This window comes from Nerophis lumbriciformis, linkage group LG21 (assembly GCF_033978685.3).
Source record: "Nerophis lumbriciformis linkage group LG21, RoL_Nlum_v2.1, whole genome shotgun sequence".
Classification (NCBI taxonomy): domain Eukaryota; kingdom Metazoa; phylum Chordata; class Actinopteri; order Syngnathiformes; family Syngnathidae; genus Nerophis; species Nerophis lumbriciformis.
Genome location: NC_084568.2, coordinates 252,863 through 271,071, shown reverse-complemented (window position 1 = coordinate 271,071; position 18,209 = coordinate 252,863). Strand labels below are relative to the sequence as shown.

General features: G+C 38.4%; 1 protein-coding gene across 2 annotated transcripts; it reads left to right on the top strand.

Annotated features, from left to right (window-relative positions):
• The first annotated feature begins 1,473 nt into the window (after positions 1 to 1,473).
• On the top strand, positions 1,474 to 18,209 carry xkr8.3 (XK related 8, tandem duplicate 3). Of its 2 annotated transcripts, none has more exons than XM_061983493.1 (3): positions 1,474 to 2,081; positions 9,589 to 9,776; positions 14,874 to 18,209. In XM_061983493.1, the coding sequence occupies exons 1-3, from the start codon at positions 1,756 to 1,758 to the stop codon at positions 15,590 to 15,592; spliced, it is 1,233 nt and encodes a 410-aa protein (XP_061839477.1). In that variant the 5' UTR covers positions 1,474 to 1,755; the 3' UTR covers positions 15,593 to 18,209. The 2 variants fall into 2 exon arrangements, with proteins under 2 accessions (XP_061839477.1, XP_061839478.1); XM_061983494.1 differs by having other exon boundaries at positions 9,589 to 9,843; positions 14,874 to 15,528.

Genomic DNA, 18,209 nt, shown 5'->3' with positions numbered 1-18,209 from the left:
CGGACCATTTTTTATATTTTCATTTCTGAAACAAAAGTTGGACAACTATTTAATGACACTTTTTTTAAAACGACAATATGATACCTGCTGAACAAAGATGTTACCGTTCTGCTAAAAACATGCTAAACGCAAAGGAAAGCTAAAATACTGCTTCGGTTCAATTTGTCATCTCAGATAAACACGCATTTTTGCATTTTGGATGAAAACGGTTTCGATTTTTGTGTTTATCTGGAAAAATTCAAATCCTCAAAAAGAAAACAGCACTAAATCCAATTTTATGGCAATATTTTAATGAAAATCAACCCTTTTTTGTTTGTTTAAAAATCTGCCGTATATAATAAAAATCGAAAAACGGCCCTCATTTGATTTTTTGATTTGCATTTCAGAAATGGAAATAGAATGAATGGAAGGTACACAGACCGTGAATGTTCGGTACATTTACATTTCGTATCATAAATTGAAAGTAAAAAACGACAGTTAAAAAAAAAAAACGATTTTATTTTTAAAAACAAACAAAGAAAATTCAAAACAAAACGTTTTTTTGGTGTCCAAGAACAATAAATGACTCTTAAAAACGGTTTGATTTTCTTTTTTTACATTTTATATAACAAACCTTAATAAACAGAAACGGAAACCAGACAATAATGCATATTTCCCATCTGTACGTTTTTCATATTCTGATACCGGAAGTTTTGAATTTCAAAGTAAAAGCAAAAATGTCAAAGTGTGTCTGGCTACGGAAATTATTTAAACATGGCACAAAAAGGACTGTACACGCACATATCTCACGAAAGCGGAGGCAATAAAACGGATTCGATCACGCACTAAATAGTACAACAGTATTATTTCTAAAATTCCAGTCCGCCGTCCTGTTTTTCAGTTTCTGTATATTTACGCGTATATATGTATATAAATGGCAGTTGTCGTCGTGCCATGTCCAAACAAATTGTAATTTACGTGTACGACTCCAAATACATTTTAGCCAGAGTCACATGGGTACCGTAGTAATTATTCCCGCTTTTACTTTGAAAATAAAACTTCCGGTGTTATCTGTGTAACAAATATCATTTTTGGTCTGTTTTTCCGTTTTTGTTTACCGGGGATTACATTTTTTGTTACATCAAAAAATATATAATGAACATCAAACCATAATAATAATAATAATATATTTTATTTGTAAAAAAGCACTTTCCATTGAGCAAACAACCTCAAAGTGCTACGGTGTATAAAAAAAATAATAATAAAAAAAATATATATATATAAAAAAAAGGCTTTTTAAAATTATATTAGTATTGCTCTTCGACACCAAATAAGAAGAATAACGCTTTTTATTTTATTTCTGGCATTTTAAAATTAAATTCAAATAAATAAATAAACATTTTCCCTTTAATTTCCACTGATGGAAAGGAAATGAAATGGGCAAAACATACACTGAGCATGGCGAATCACGTGACCCTCAGTGGGCGGGGCTAACGTGAACCCGAACGGCATTTAGGCTTACCAACTACAAGACGGTTGTTTGAAACTTTTACGCCAACAATTTGACTTAATAATACCATGCCGCCGAACAATTTGACTCAATAATGCCGCCGCGGCGGAAACAGCGGCCGTCGTCCACCTGTAGCACGTAACCAAACTTCATCCATGGGGGCGAAGAAGCGGGAAGTAACGGTACGCGTCGTTAGCAAACAAAGGTGTTAGCCGGCTAACTCGGGTGAAGTCGGGCTAACTCGGGCGCAGTCGGGCAAAGTCGCAATGGAGCGCGGGGCTTTTTCCAAATACTCCTGGATCGACTTCGCCTTCTCCGTGGTCGGAGTGTGTACTTTCCTGCTGGACTGGGGCTCCGACCTGTGGGTGGCCGCGGAGTTTTACTGCCACGGAGACTTGTTGTGGTTCGGGGCGCTGGTCGCCCTCATGGTGTTGTCGTCCTGCGTGGTCCAAATGTTCAGCTGGTTCTGGTTGAAGTACGACCGACAACTGCCGGGGTTCCGGAGTGACACCGGAGCGGAAGCGGTGCTGTTTGTGGACAAGGCGAAGCTCTCCTGCCTGTTACATGTGCTGCAGCTGGGCTTCCTTTGCAGGTAAACACGTCTCCCGTGGAAGTGTACTGTCCTGGTCCAAAGTAAAGAACATCATGTCACGGCTGTCTTGACTTTACAATCATTTCTGCAACTTTTTGTGATGTAGTGATTGGAGCACATACTTGTTGGTCACAAAAGAAACATTCATGAAGTTTGGTTCTTTTATGAATTTATTATGGCTCTACTGAAAATGTGAGCAAATGTGCTGGGTCAAAAGTAACCTCTTAAGGCCCCAGCTGTTTGTTTACATGCTTTTCTTTATTTCTCTTTGCTATTTGGGCTTATTGGACCCTAATTACAAACCCCGTTTCCATATGAGTTGGGAAATTGTGTTAGATGTAAATATAAACGGAATACAATGATTTGCAAATCATTTTCAACCCATATTCAGTTGAATTTGCTATAAAGACAAGATATTAGACTCATAAACTTTTATTTATTTTTTTTGCAAATAATTAGTGATGGGTTGATGAGGCGTCATGAAGCGTTTCGACACATTGCAAAACTGTATTGATACTGTGTCGATACTGTGTCACTAAATACTGACATCTGCTGGACATTAAAAATCCCTACAGGCAACCTATGGACCGACTCAACTGACACTGATTTTATGACCTAGTATATACAATAATATAAACCAAGTCATTGTATTTCATTTAGGATTATTTCATAACTTCATTTAAATACAAATATGTTTTTTATCTTTTTTAGATACAGTCAATAAATAATGTGAACATGTATCATAACATGGAAATCTAAGAGAACGTGTTGTGAATGAGGATGCTTGTGGACCTGGAAATTATTATATATATTTTTTTTTACACATTTTTATTTAAAAAAAACAGTTTTTCCAACTTATTCAGTTTTAGACGCTTTCTCTTCTTAGTTATTATTTCTCCGGCTGTAGAAAAGACACGCTCACAGGGCACAGAGGAGGCGTCAGTGCGACACAGTTCGCATATCGGTCACGTGACCAAAACAGCTCATGATCGGTCATGTGACTTTCTAAAAGCGGTACGCGCACCGACACAGGGTTTTGCTCTATGAGCTCGACGCATGCGCCGATGCAAAGAATAATTAACTTAGAATTTCATGGCTGCAACACGTGCCAAAGTAGTTGGGAAAGGGCATGTTCACCACTGTGTTACATGGCCTTTCCTTGTAACAACACTCAGTAAAGGTTTGGGAACTGAGGAGACACATTTTTGAAGCTTCTCAGGTGGAATTCTTTCCCATTCTTGCTTGATGTACAGCTTAAGTTGTTCAACAGTCCGGGGGTCTCCGTTGTGCTATTTTAGGCTTCATAATGCGCCACACATTTTCAATGGGAGACAGGTCTGGACTACAGGCAGGCCAGTCTAGTACCTGTTCTCTTTTACTATGAAGCCACGTTGATGTAATACGTGGCTTGGCATTGTCTTGCTGAAATAAGCAGGGGCGTCCATGGTAACGTTGCTTGGATGGCAACATATGTTGCTCCAAAAGCTGTATGTACCTTTCAGCATTAATAGCGCCTTCACAGATGTGTAAGTTACCCATGTCTTGGGCACTAATACACCCCCATACCATCACACATGCTGCCTTTTACACTTTGCACCTAGAACAATCCGGATGGTTCTTTTCCTCTTTGGTCCGGAGGACACAACGTTTCCAAAAACAATTTGAAATGTGGACTTGTCAGACCACAGAACACTTTTCCACTTTGTATCAGTCCATCTTAGATGAGCTCAGGCCCAGCGAAGCCGACGGTGTTTCTGGGTGTTGTTGATAAAGGGTTTTCGCCTTGCATAGTAGAGTTTTAACTTTCACTTACAGATGTAGCGACCAACTGCAGTTACTGACAGTGGGTTTCTGAAATGTTCCTGAGCCCATGTGGTGATATCCTTTACACACTGATGTAGCTTGTTGGTGCAGTACAGCCTGAGGGATGGAAGGTCACGGGCTTAGCTGCTTACGTGCAGTGATTTCTCCAGATTCTCTGAACCCTTTGATGATATTACGGAGCGTAGATGGTGAAATCCCTAAATTCCTTGCAATAGCTGGTTGAGAAAGGTTTTTCTTAAACTGTTCAACAATTTGCTCACGCATTTGTTGACAAAGTGGTGACCCTCGCCCCATCCTTGTTTGTGAATGACTGAGCATTTCATGGAATCTACTTTTATACCCAATCATGGCACCCACCTGTTCCCAATTAGCCTGTTCACCTGTGGGATGTTCCAAATAAGTGTTTGATGAGCATTCCTCAACTTTATCAGTATTTATTGCCACCTTTCCCAACTTCTTTGTCACGTGTTGCTGGCATCAAATTCTAAAGTTAATTATTATTTGCAAAAAAAAATGTTTATCAGTTTGAACATCAAATATGTTGTCTTTGTAGCATATTCAACTGAATATGGCTTGAAAAGGATTTGCAAATCATTGTATTCTGTTTATATTTACATCTAACACAATTTGCCAACTCATATGGAAACGGGGTTTGTAGAATACAAACTAAGAATCATCTTTTGATATGATGTACTTAGTCCATAAGTACACAAACGTGTACTTCATGTTTAGTGACATGCTAATTCTTATTTTTACACTTTCTTTTCCCAAATTCCATTGTATGTTATACTCTTCTGACACCACCAGATGGCAGTATAAGTGTCCACATAAGTGGCCATAAGACCCCAATTCAGTAGTGTACACAATTTTGGAAATAAGAGCGAAAAGGTGCTGTCCACACATGTGGCCACTAAGCCTTTAAGAGGTTTAAAGTACCAATGATTGTCACACACACACTAGGTGTGGTGAAATGTGTCCTCTGCATTTGACCCATCCCCTTGTTCACCCCTTGGGAGGTGAGGGGAGCAGTGAGCAGAAGCGGTGGCCACGCCTGGGAATAATTTTTCAGATTCAAGATTGTTTATTGTCATATGCACAGTTAAACAGACAGTTTGCCGTACAATGAAAATCTTACTTTGCTAGTCCACCCTTCAACAAGTCACACGGTACTTAGCTAAAAATAAAAAATACAAATGTTATATACAAGGCACAGTGAGTAACATAACATTATTGCACATTCTGATTGACAGCCAACAGTATAAATATGGAGGTGACATTGGGTCACAGCAGCAGTTAAAAGTGAAAGGTGTCTACAGTGATGGTTCACAGTTCGGGGTGGTCATGGTAGCTGTCTTTTGTTTCATCTGACCACAGAACTTTCATCCAGAAGGTCTTATCTTTGTCTACATGATGTCAGATGAAACAAAAATGGAGCTGTTTGGCCACAATACCCAGCAATATGTTTGGAGGAGAAAAGGTGAGGCCTTTAATCCCAGGAACACCAGACCTACCGTCAAGCATGGTGGTGGTAGTATTATGCTCTGGGCCTGTTTTGATGCCAATGGAACTGGTGCTTTACAGAGAGTAAATGGGACAATGAAAAAGGAGGATTACCTCCAAATTGTTCAGGACAAGCTAAAATCATCAGGCCGGAGGTTGGGTCTTGGGTCTTGGGCGCAGTTGGGTGTTCCAACAGGACAATGACCCCAAACACACCTCAAAAGTGGTAAAGGAATGGCTAAATCAGGCTAGAATGAAGGTTTTAGAATGGCCTTCCCAAAGTCCTGACTTAAACGTGTGGACAATGCTGAAGAAACAAGTCCATGACATAAAACCAACAAATTTAGCTGAACTGCACCAATTTAGTCAAGAGGAGTGGTCAAGTGGTCAAGCAGAAGCTTGTGGATGGCTACCAAAAGTGCCTTATTGCAGGTAAACTTGCCAAAGGACATGTAAGCAAATATGAACGTTGCTGTATGTATACTTTTCACCCTCACATTTTCAGTAGAGCCATAATAAATTCATAAAAGAAGCAAACTTCATGAATGTTTTTTGTGAGCAACAAGTATGTGCTCCAATCACTACATCACAAACAAATAAGAGTTTGTAAACTCAAGACAGCCATGACATGATGTTCTTTATGTCAACACAACTGTGTATTTCCCCATAAAGCACTGCTGCCATTGTTGTAACGTCATCACGCTTGCACACTGTAATGATGATTTTACTGCAGTGGAAAAATGTGGTGTCCAACATGAGTGTATAATTACATTTGACAAATGTCAGAACCATAAACGTCAAGGTCGAGCTGTGGAGGAGACACCCAATGTGTGTGTACCGCATCCTTTCACATTCCATATGCCTGCTCACCTTGAGTCAGGTGTTTGGTGACGCAATCCACGCTGCTGTCACGCTTGTCCAGAGTTTTTCAAATATTCGGATTTTTTAGTAATCTATCAATGCATTTGTCCGTTTAATCGAGTAATAGAATAAAACCAGACTTCTTAGCCCACAGGTGTCAAACTCAAAACCCGGATGCCAGATGTGGTCCACCACTTCATTTTATTTGGCCCTGGAAAGTCTGGAAATAATATGTATCAATAAAGTACTGTAACTTTTCTTACTAAATGTATTCTTTCTTTCTATTTTGGGAGAAAAAAAATATATGTACTCCATATAATCGCAAATTATGTTAACTTAAATATTGTCTAATTATGCAAAAACATCATCAAACATTCAAACCATTTTTTTAAAATAAATAAAAGATTTTAAAGCAAGTTATCCATCAAATTGTGCAATGTAAAAGTAGCAATAGATTTCATGGTCAAATTGTGACATTTACTGTGGTTTTTATAGCATTTTTCTCTAAATGAAAAAAAAAAACAGTACTTTTTTTTTACTGTAATAAACGGTGGTGTTGTTTTGGCATTTACAGTAATACACCAAAAATATCTACAGTTGCGGTAAAAACAAACACACAAACTGGCAGCTCAGGTGCCAAAATGTTACTGTAAAATTGCAGTTTTTTTTAATTTACAGGTAGACAAACAAATGTACATTTTACTGTAAAATAACCCTTTTTTTAACCATAAAAACAGCAGTACTGTTCTTCCATTTACAGTAATATCCATTACATTTTGAGGTAAAAGTACTGTAAATTTTCTTACTAAATCTATTCTTTCTTTCTATTTGGGAGAAAAAAATATATGTACTCCATATAATCGCAAATTATGTTAACTTAAATATTGTCTAATTATGCAAAAACATATAATCAAACATTCAAACCATTTTTTAAATAGAAATAAATACTAATAATAATGATTTCAAAGCAAGTTATCCATCAAATGGTGCAATGTAAAAGTAGCAATAGATTTCATGGTCAAATTGTGACATTTACTGTGGTTTTTACAGCATTTTTCTCTAAATTAAAAAAACAGTACTTTTTTTTACTATAATAAACTGTGGTGTTGTTTTGGCATTTACAGTAATACACCAAAAATATCTACATTTGCGGTAAAAAACAAACACACAAACTGGCAGCTCAGGTGCCAAAATGTTACTGTAAAATTGCATTTTTTTTTTAAAATTACAGGTAGACAAACAAATGTAAATTTTACTGTAAAATAACCCTTTTTTTTAACCATAAAAACAGCAGTACTGTTCTTCCATTTACAGTAATATACATTACATTTTGAGGTAAAAGTACTGTAAATTTTCTTACTAAATGTATACTTTATTTCTATTTGGGAGAAAAAAAAATATGTACTCCATGTAATCGCAAATTATGTTAACTTAAATATTGTATAATTATGCAAAAATATATCATCAAACATTCAAACCGTTTTTAAATAGAAATAAATACTAATAATAATGATTTCAAAGCAAGTTATCCATCAAATTGTGCAATGTAAAAAGTAGCAATAGATTTCATGGTAAAATTATGACATTTACTGTGATTTTTATAGCAATTTTCTCTAAATGAAAAAAAAACAGTACTTTTTTTTACTATAATAAACTGTAGTGTTGTTTTGGCATTTACAGTAATACACCAAAAATATCTACATTTGCGGTAAAAAAACAAACAAACTGGCCGCTCAGGTGCCAAAATGTTACTGTAAAATTGCAGGTTTTTTTTAATTTACAGGTAGACAAACAAATGTAAAATTTACAGTAAAATAACCTTTTTTTAAACCATAAAAACAGCAGTACTGTTCTTCCATTTACAGTAAAATTCATTACATTTTGAGGTAAAATTATTGCAACTTACCATTTTTTTTTAAAACATTTTTTAAATTTTTTAAATCTACTAATAAAATGCATGCAACAATTGAGTACCGGTAATAATAGTATTCACTGTTAGACGCGGCCCTCTGGGGTCAAATATAACTGCGATGTGGCCCTCAGTGAGAACCACTTTGACACCTCTGTCCTAGCCTGTACGCGTCTTTTAGGAAAATGTATTCATTTTATTTGATTCAAATTAATTGAACCTTCTACACGATTTTGGCGAGTTCATAAATATTCCTCTCGCAGCTACGCCATCCTTATAGGGCTTGATTGAAAGTGTGACGTGGACACGCATTGCATTGTGGGTCTTGCTGGACTCAATCGCTTATTTACATGGATTAATACAAGACTGTGTGCTTTAAGGGGAGCTGCACTTTTTTAAGCGTTTTTCGCAACCATCTTGACATATATGCAGTAACATATTGTGTCATTTATACACCTATTATTTTGTCAACATTATGAAGGACAAGTGGTAGAAAATTAATTATTAATCTACTTCTTCATTTACTGTTAATATCTGCTTATTTTCTCTTTTAACATGTTTTATCTACACTTCTGTTAAAATGTAATAATCACTTATTCTTCTCTTCTTTGATACTTTACATTAGTTTTGGATGATACCACAAATTTAGGTGTCGATTCGATACCAAGTAGTTACAGGATCATACATTGGTCATATTCAAGGTCCTTATGTGTCCAGGGACATATTTCCCAAGTTTATAAACATAATATGAATTTTAAAGAAACGAAAGAAGATGTTGTGATGCCAAAAAATATTGACGTAATCATATTATCAACTAGATACGCTCCTGTACTTGGTATCATTACAGTGGATGTCAAGTGTAGATCCACTCATGGCATTTGTTTACATTGTGACGCCGGTGAGCTATTGTATCCTCCTACGGTGTGTAGTGAAGCATGTTTAGCTATTCCTCGTCCTGCAGTGATAATGATACCTGTAAGAAACTTACTTTATTTGTGGCCATGGAGGCGAGGATTAGTGATTTAGAAGTAGCTAAAACACTGCAGCTAACCATGTCTTAAAGCACCTCTTCCTGAGGGTGTTTCAGTGTTATAACTTCACCTTTATCCTCAGTTTTTAAGCCAAAATGCATCCATTCTCCCTTTTCTGTCTACACACTGTGTCTGCTTGTAAGTACTCTGTGATTGTGCGCTGCCGAACATGCTCTTCTGCTTGTAAAACCAGCAATGACACGACGTGACCACGACGGGGTACTTTTCAGAGGCGGTATAGTACCGATTCATTAGTATCCCGGTAGTATACTAATACCGGTATACCGTCCAAACCCTTTCCGCCACAACTTTGGTAAACACGCCTGTCATTTTTTGGCGCGTGGACGCAGCTTTCTAATCACAATCCTTCTCCAACACGCAGGCACATCTCGGCCATCAGGCAAGGCTTCCGGGTGTGGTGGCGCAAAGAGGAAGGCTCGGAGTACGCCGTTTACCTGACCCACGACCTCAGCATGCTGCGCCTGATCGAGACGTTCTGCGAGAGCGCCCCGCAGCTGACGCTGATGATCTACGTGGTGCTGCGCAACAACAAGGCCAGGACCGTCCAGTGTGAGTTACCATCTTTCACTTTTATACCGAGCAACAGAAAACAACAACAAGGCCAGGACCGTCCAGTGTGAGTTACCATCTTTCACTTTTCTACCGAGCAACACAAAAGGGGATCTGTTCTAAACTGTTGGCAGTAATAGTTGCTGACTTGGTTGAAGATGTGTTAATAGGTGTGTCTAAACTAGTGTTCCAGGAGTAATACCAATACCGATCACATGTATTAACTGTACATTTTTTACTGTATTTGTGGTGAGTTCTATTGACTGTTTACCACTTTAATTAGTTCCTTATTTTCTATAAGCGTTTGAAGTCAATAGAATACATTAACAAAACTACTTTCTATGACGTGTTAAAATGATTTGTTTTTTGTCCTCAAAGTCCTCGTGTGTCCAGGGAATTATCCCTGGGTTTGTAAACGTGAACAAAAACAACAAGAAAAAGATTTTAAGACAAATAAAAATATCAACGTAATCACTCGGGTATCGATCATATACTGATACTTCCCTTGGTATCGACACCACCAATTTACAGACTGCAACAATGCTGACACACCAACAGTTGGTGTATTATCCTCTCTTTAGACTCTTATTTTGTTAATTTCCTGCTTACTTTCTGCTATAACGCGCAACACCAATTTGCGGATCGATCCGCACTCCTCCTTTGTGTCGTGTACTGACTGCAACAATGCTGACACACCAACAGTTGATGTATTATCCTCTCTTTAAACTCTTATTTTGTTAATTTCCTGTTAATAACTGCTTACTTTCTGCTATAACACACACCACTAATTTACGGATCGATCCGCACTCCTCTTTTGTGTCGTGTACTGACTGCGACAATGCTGACACACCAACAGTTGGTGTATTATCCCCTCTTTAAACTCTTATTTTGTTAATTTCCTGTTAATAACTGCTTACTTTCTGCTATAACGCGCACCGCCAATTTATGGATTGATCCACACTCTTTTGTGTCGTGTACTGACTGCGACAATGCTGACACACCAACAGTTGGTGTATTATCCTCTCTTTAAACTCTTATTTTGTTAATTTCCTGTTAATAACTGCTTACTTTCTGCTATAACGCGCACCACCAATTTATGGATCGATCCGCACTCTTTTGTGTCGTGTACTGACTGCGACAATGCTGACACACCAACAGTTGGTGTATTATCCTCTCTTTAGACTCTTACTTTGTTAATTTCCTGCTTACTTTCTGCTAGAACGCGTACCACCAATTTATTGATTGATCCACACTCTTTTGTGTCGTGTACTAACTGCGACAATGCTGACACACCAACAGTTGGTGTATTATCCTCTCTTTAAACTCTTATTTTGTTAATTTCCTGTTTATAACTGCTCACTTTCTGCTATAACACACACCACCAATATATGGATCGATCCACACTCTTTTGTGTCGTGTACTGACTGCAAAAATGCTGACACACCAACCGTTGATGTATTATCGTCTCTTTAGACTCTTATTTTGTTAATTTCCTGTTAATAACTGCTTACTCTCCGCTATAACGCGCACCACCAATTTACGGATCGATCCGCACTCCTCTTTTGTGTCGTGTACTGACTGCGACAATGCTGACACAACAACAGTTGGTGTATTATCCTCTCTTTAGACTCTTATTTTGTTAATTTCCTGTATATAACTGCTCACTTTCTGCTATAACACACACCACCAATATATGGATCGATCCACACTCTTTTGTGTCGTGTACTGACTGCAAAAATGCTGACACACCAACCGTTGATGTATTATCGTCTCTTTAGACTCTTATTTTGTTAATTTCCTGTTAATAACTGCTTACTCTCCGCTATAACGCGCACCACCAATTTATGGATCGATCCGCACTCCTCTTTTGTGTCGTGTACTGACTGCGACAATGCTAACGCACCAACAGTTGGTGTATTATCCTCTCTTTAGACTCTTATTTTGTTAATTTCCTGTTTACATTCTGCTATAACGTGCACCACCAATTTATGGATCGATCCGCACTCCTCTTTTGTGTCGTGTACTGACTGCAACAATGCTGACACACCAACAGTTGATGTATTATCCTCTCTTTAAACTCTTATTTTGTTAATTTCCTGTTAATAACTCCTTACTTTCTGCTATAACGTGCACCACCAATTTATGGATCAATCCGCACTCCTCTTTTGTGTCGTGTACTGACTGCGACAATGCTGACACACCAACAGTTGGTGTATTATCCTCTCTTTAGACTCTTATTTTGTTAATTTCCTGCTTACTTTCTGCTATAACGCGCACCACCAATTTATGGATCGATCCGCACTCGTCTTTTGTGTCGTGTACTGACTGCGACAATGCTGACACACCAACAGTTGGTGTATTGTCCTGCCTTTAGACTCTTATTTTGTTAATTTCCTGTTAATACAGTCACTGCTTATTTTCTGCTATAACGCGCACCACCAATTTGCGGATCAATCCGCACTCTTTTGTGTCGTGTACTGACTGCGACAATGCTGACACACCAACAGTTGGTGTATTATCCTATCTTTAGACTCTTATTTTGTTAATTTCCTGTTGATAACTGCTGGTGTTTCCATGACGACACATAAAGAAGTTGGGATGTTTTAACCCACATTTATCTTCAATAACATTGAATCAAGTCGTGGTTTAGATGGATTTGGTATCCATGTTTTTAAGTAGGAAATGAGCCAGGACAAAAAAAGTAAAACTTGATAAACCATCACCCGGAAAAAATATTTGATGCCAATGAGGCCAAGCATCAATTAAAGTGTTAAATTGTCAGCTAACTTTTCATCACATCAGCATTTTCCAAAGTCATATAAGATGTCCACTACAGAGGACACGGTTTCTCCGAAGTTTGAAGTTGAAAGACCCGAACGTGAACATTATTGTTTGACATTTGTTACAATGGATGTTTATATTGTCACTTTATTAACTGAAAGTATATTTCAAAATAAATATATGCATATTTAATACATGTTTGTAGTAGGGTTGTCCCGATACCAATATTTTAGTACCGGTACCGAAATGTATTTTGATACTTTTCGGTACTTTTCTAAATAAAGGGTACCAAAAAATGGCATTATTGGCTTTATTTTAACAAAAAATCTTAAGGTACATTAAACATATGTTTATTGTTGTAATTTAGTCCTTAAATAAAATAGTGAACATACTAGACAACTTGTCTTTTAGTAGTAAGTAAACAAACAAAGGCTCCTACTTAGTCTGCTGACTAAACATATTGTGTCATTTATACACCTATTATTTTGTCAACATTATAAAGGACAAGCTGTAAAAATGGATTACTACTCTACTTGTTCATTTACTGTTAATATCTGCTTATTTTCTGTTTCAACATGTTCTATCTACACTTCTGTTAAAATGTAATAATCACTTATTCTTCTCTTCTTTGATACTTTACATTAGTTTTGGATGATACCACACATTTAGGTATCGATCCGATACCAAGTAGTTACAGGATCATACATTGGTCATATTCAAAGTCCTCATGTGTCCAGGGACGTATCTCCTGAGTTTATAAACATAATACACATTTAAAAAAGAGGAAAAAAGATTTTGTGATGGTAAAAAATATCAATGTAATCATAGTAGTATCGACTAAATACACTGTTGTACTTGGTATCATGACAGTAGATGTCAGGTGTAGATCCACCCATGGCATTTGTTTACATTGTGACGGCGGTGAGCTATTGTATCCTCCTACGGTGTGTAGTGAAGCATGTTTAGCTATTCCTCGTCCTGCAGTGATAATGATACTTGTAAGAAACTTACTTGACCTCTTCCTGAGGGTGTTTCAGTGTTATAACTTCATCTTTATCCTCAGTTTTTAAGCCAAAATGCGTCAATTCTCCCTTTTCTGTCTACACACTGTGTCTGCTTGTAAGTACTCTGTGATTGTGCGCTGCCGAACATGCTCCTCTGCTTGTAAAACCAGCAATGTCACAACGTGATGTCATGCCCGGGAACCAGTACTTTTCCAACAGAGTATAGTACCGTTTTTGAATAATTAGTACTGCGATACTATACTAGTACCGGTATACCGTACAACCCTAGTTTGTAGTAATAAATATGATTAGAACATTATGTTTGTGTTCAATTACAGTAAATGTGTCAATCCTAAACATTCATTTTACACTACAACATTTTTAAGACTTTTTTTGGGGGGGCATATAACACAGTAATTAATACCAAAATAATATTTTTCCCGTGATATTTTGATACCGTTACATAAGATGCTAAGTTTATTTGCTGTAACGGAGGTGATTTATGATTAGCAAAGGGGAGCGGCTCCACACTGTGTATGGAGCGAAGGACTACAGGTAAATAGTGTCAACCCGAGGGGATTAAAAGGCACTTTTTCATGAAAAATGGCCGATACTGATTGATCGGCACATCCCTAGTGTAAATATTAGTTTGTATCTCTGTTGTCCTCTGTGTTTTTTTTAATTTTTAATTTATTTATTTATTTATTTATTTTTTAAATTTTGACTTCTATTTACTGTTTTAACTGGTTTTATATTTATTTTTATATTGGTTTTATATTTATTTATTTTTTGTTTTTATTCAGTCATTGGTGGAGCTAAGGATATTTGAATATTGTTTTTAATATTGTTGTGCAGCACTTTGGAAACATTTTTGTTGTTTAAATGTGCTATATAAATAAAGTGGATTGGATTGGATTGGATTGTATCGCTTCTATGGGACCAGTAATTGTGCTCCGCCGCTCCCGGTCTGTGGAACGCTCTCCCTGACCACCTGAGGGCACCACAGACTGTGCATGCTTTTAAAAAAGGCTTAAAAACCCTTCTTTAAAAAAAAAAAGAAGCCTTGTTTTAGATATAAGCATACTAGTTCTAGCTATTTGGCTGTTCTAGTTTTTATTTTTATTTATTTTTATTATCTTTTTATTTTTTTTAATACACTGTAGCACTTTGAGGTTGTTTACTCAATGTAAAGTGCTTTTTACAAATAAAATCTATTATTATTATTGTGGAAGTGGACAGAGTCAGCAAACAGGAAGCAGTAACCTTCCTCGTGCTCGCCACACTGATGATGCAACACCTTGTGTTATTGCAGTCGTGAGCATCGCGGCGTCGACCACGTCCATGGCCTGGATGGTGGTGGACTACCACCGCTCCCTGCGCTCCTTCCTGCCGGACAAGGCCAAGCAGGGCTGGGGCTCCTCCCTGGTCTACTTCCTGTGGAACCTCCTTCTCATTTCCCCGCGCGTGGCCGCCCTCGCCCTCTTCGCCTCCGTCCTGCCGGCCGGCTGCGCCGCCGCCCACTTCCTGCTCGTCTGGTCCGGCTTCGTCCTCTGGGCCTGGCGGCAGGGGACGGACTTCATGGACAGCGCCGGCGGCGAGTGGCTGTACCGGGCCACGGTGGGGCTGGTCTGGTACTTCAGCTGGTTCAACGTGGCCGAGGGTCGGACCCGCGGGAGGAGCGTCATCTACCACGGCTTCATGGCGGCGGACGGCGGGATCCTGCTGGCCACCTGGTGGTGCTACAGGGACCATGTGACGTCACAGCCCTACGCCCTGGCGCTGCTTCTCACGCTACCTCTCACCTACTGGCTAGGACTGCTCTTTAAGTGCATCTATTACTGCTGCTTCCACCCCACGCTCTGGAGGCCCCCCGGCAGGCTGCCCGACGACTTGCCCGACGACTTGCCCGACGCGCAAGTGTCCTTTCGAGACTTTTCCATCCAGGACGGCACCATGTCCTCCCAGCTGCTCAACAAGAGGATGCAACACAACGCCGCCCTCTTTTACTCAGTCCCTAGAGACACCAGATAACTGTTCTTTTAGGCCACCATTATTCCTGTTTGTGTTACAACATCACTCAGTCCGTAGTGACACCAGATTACTGTTCTTTTAGTCCACCATTATTCCTGTTGGTGTTACATTACTCAGTCCGTAGAGACACCGGATAACTGTTCTTTTAGTCCACCATTATTCCTGTTGGTGTTACAACATTACTCAGTCCGTAGAGACACCAGATTAGTGTTCTTTTAGGCAACCGTTATTCCTTGCTCAGTCCGTAGTGACACCAGATAACTGTTCTTTTAGGCAACCATTATTCCTGTTGGGGGTGCTGGAGCCTATCTCAGCTGCATTCGGGCGGAATCCCAAAAGAGACAAGCGGTAGAAAATGGATGGATATTCCTGTTGGTGTTACAACATTACTCAGTCCGTAGTGACACCAGATAACTGTTCTTTTAGGCAACCATTATTCCTGTTGGTGTTAGAACATTACTCAGTCCATAGAGACGCCAGGTAACTGTTCTTTTAGGCAACTGTTATTCCTGTCGGTGTTACATTACTCAGTCCGTAGAGACACCAAACAACTGTTCTTTTAGGCAACCATTATTCCTGTTGGTGCACCCCCCGCGACCCTGAACGGGACAAGCGGTAGAAAATGGATGGATAAAGGGTGTTACAACATTACTCTGTCCGTAGAGACACCAGATAACTGTTCTTTTAGGCAACCATTATTCCTGTTGGTGCTACCACGAACGGGACAAGCGGTAGAAAATGAATGGATGGAGGGTGTTACAACATTACTCAGTCCGTAGAGACACCAAGTAACTGTTCTGTTAGGCAACCGTTATTCCTGTTGGTGTTACAACATTAGTTACACCTGTGCAATCTAATTTTATTTACTCATACGGTGTCTTCAGATAATTAAGTGTGGGGTCAAAGTAGGCCAGGGGTCTCAAACTCAGGCTAGGGATAAAAACTAAACTTTAGTTTTTAATACTATCGTTATATGCTGATAATGCATGTTGATCACAGGTGTCCAACTCATTTTATTTGGCCCTCGAAAGCCTGGAAATAATATGGAGCAATGAAGTAATGTACATTTTCTTACTAAATGTATTATTTCTTTCTATTTTAGAAGGAAAAAAAAATGTACTCAATGTAATCACAAATGATGTTAACTTAAATATTGTCTAATTATGCAAAAATATATTGTCAAACATTCAAACCATTTTTTAAGTAGAAATAGATACTATTAATGATTTCAAAGCAAGTTATCCATCAAATGGTGCAATGTAAAAGTAGCAATAGATTTCATGGTCAAATTGCTGCGACAAAAACAGTACTTTTTTTTACTGTAATAAACTGTGGTGTCGTTTTGGCATTTACAGTACTACACCGGAAAAATCTACAGTTGTTGATTTGCGGTTAAAAAACAAAAACAAACTGGCAGCTCAGGTGCTAAAATTTTACTGTAAAATTGCAGTTTTTTTTATTTACAGTAAAAAAAAAAGAAGAAGTAAATTTTACAGTAAAATTCTGGCAACTGAGCTGCCTTTTTTTAACCATAAAAACAGCAGTACTGTTTTTCCATTTACAGTAATATACACTACATTTTGAGGTGAAATTATTGCAACTTACCATATTTTTTTTTACATTTTAGTTATTAAAAAAATGTACTCATAAAATGCATAAAAAAATTGAGTAATAATAGTATTCACGGTTAGAAGCGGCCCTCTGGGGCCAAACATAACTGCAATTTGGCCCTCGGTGAAAACCACTTTGACACCTCTGATGTTGATAATACATTCTAACTCGGCGACGAGTGAACGAAAGTGTCCTCAATGCCACATAGCATTCTTGCCAGCGGCTAACGTCCCCCCGCAGTGTAAAGCCATTTTGAAGTCAGCAATCCTCACCTCCACGACGGCAAATAAGCTACCGTATTTTCCGGGCCATAGAGCGCACCGGTATTTAAGCCGCACCCACCAAATTAACTAAACAAATTGTTTTACTTGTATTAGCCTTTATGCCACACCGGACTATGAGGCGGCACAAAATATATTTTTTAATGTTTATTTTTTAATGTTTAATGCTTCCAAACGGTGTCTGTCGCACGGCAGTAAAACGGCTGATCAAACAAAACAGAAGTCATTGCCATGGACCCACTAGCTGCGAAAGCTAGCTCTCCAATCAGCTAAACAGACTTAGCAACTCCTAGGTGACATTTTTGGTGAATTTACAAAACTGAAACAATACAAAAAGAATGCCAATGTAGATTAATAATGCTAACACTGACACTTGTAAAGGTGTTAGCTTTTTTACATTATGATAGCACGTATAAATATGCATCAAAACACTCCTGCAGACTTCACACATGGGACGGTTTAGTAAGTATGAATTGTTTTAGTTATATTGTAAGACTTACAAACGCCGCTTAGAGTGGTGAATGAAGGATCCTTTTGAGCAAAAACGCCATGAGCGGTTACGCTTCCGGTTCAAGGCACGAAACAGGAAGTACAGTGAGTGAACTCGTCCAAAAGATGGCGCCATAGCACAAACAATAATTTTCAGTGACTTTGTCGGTGTTATATGACGACTCTTTGTTGAATACACATTTTGGCCGAAAAATCCATAAATTCGCTGCACCGTT

Coding starts and splice junctions, on each gene's coding strand:
- xkr8.3 (XM_061983493.1), top strand. CDS start 1,756: ATGGAGCGCGGGGCTTTTTCCAAATACTCCTGGATCGACTTCGCCTTC. Junction 2,082..9,588: donor CAGCTGGGCTTCCTTTGCAG/GTAAACACGTCT, acceptor TCCAACACGCAG/GCACATCTCGGCCATCAGGC. Junction 9,777..14,873: donor CAAGGCCAGGACCGTCCAGT/GTGAGTTACCAT, acceptor GTGTTATTGCAG/TCGTGAGCATCGCGGCGTCG.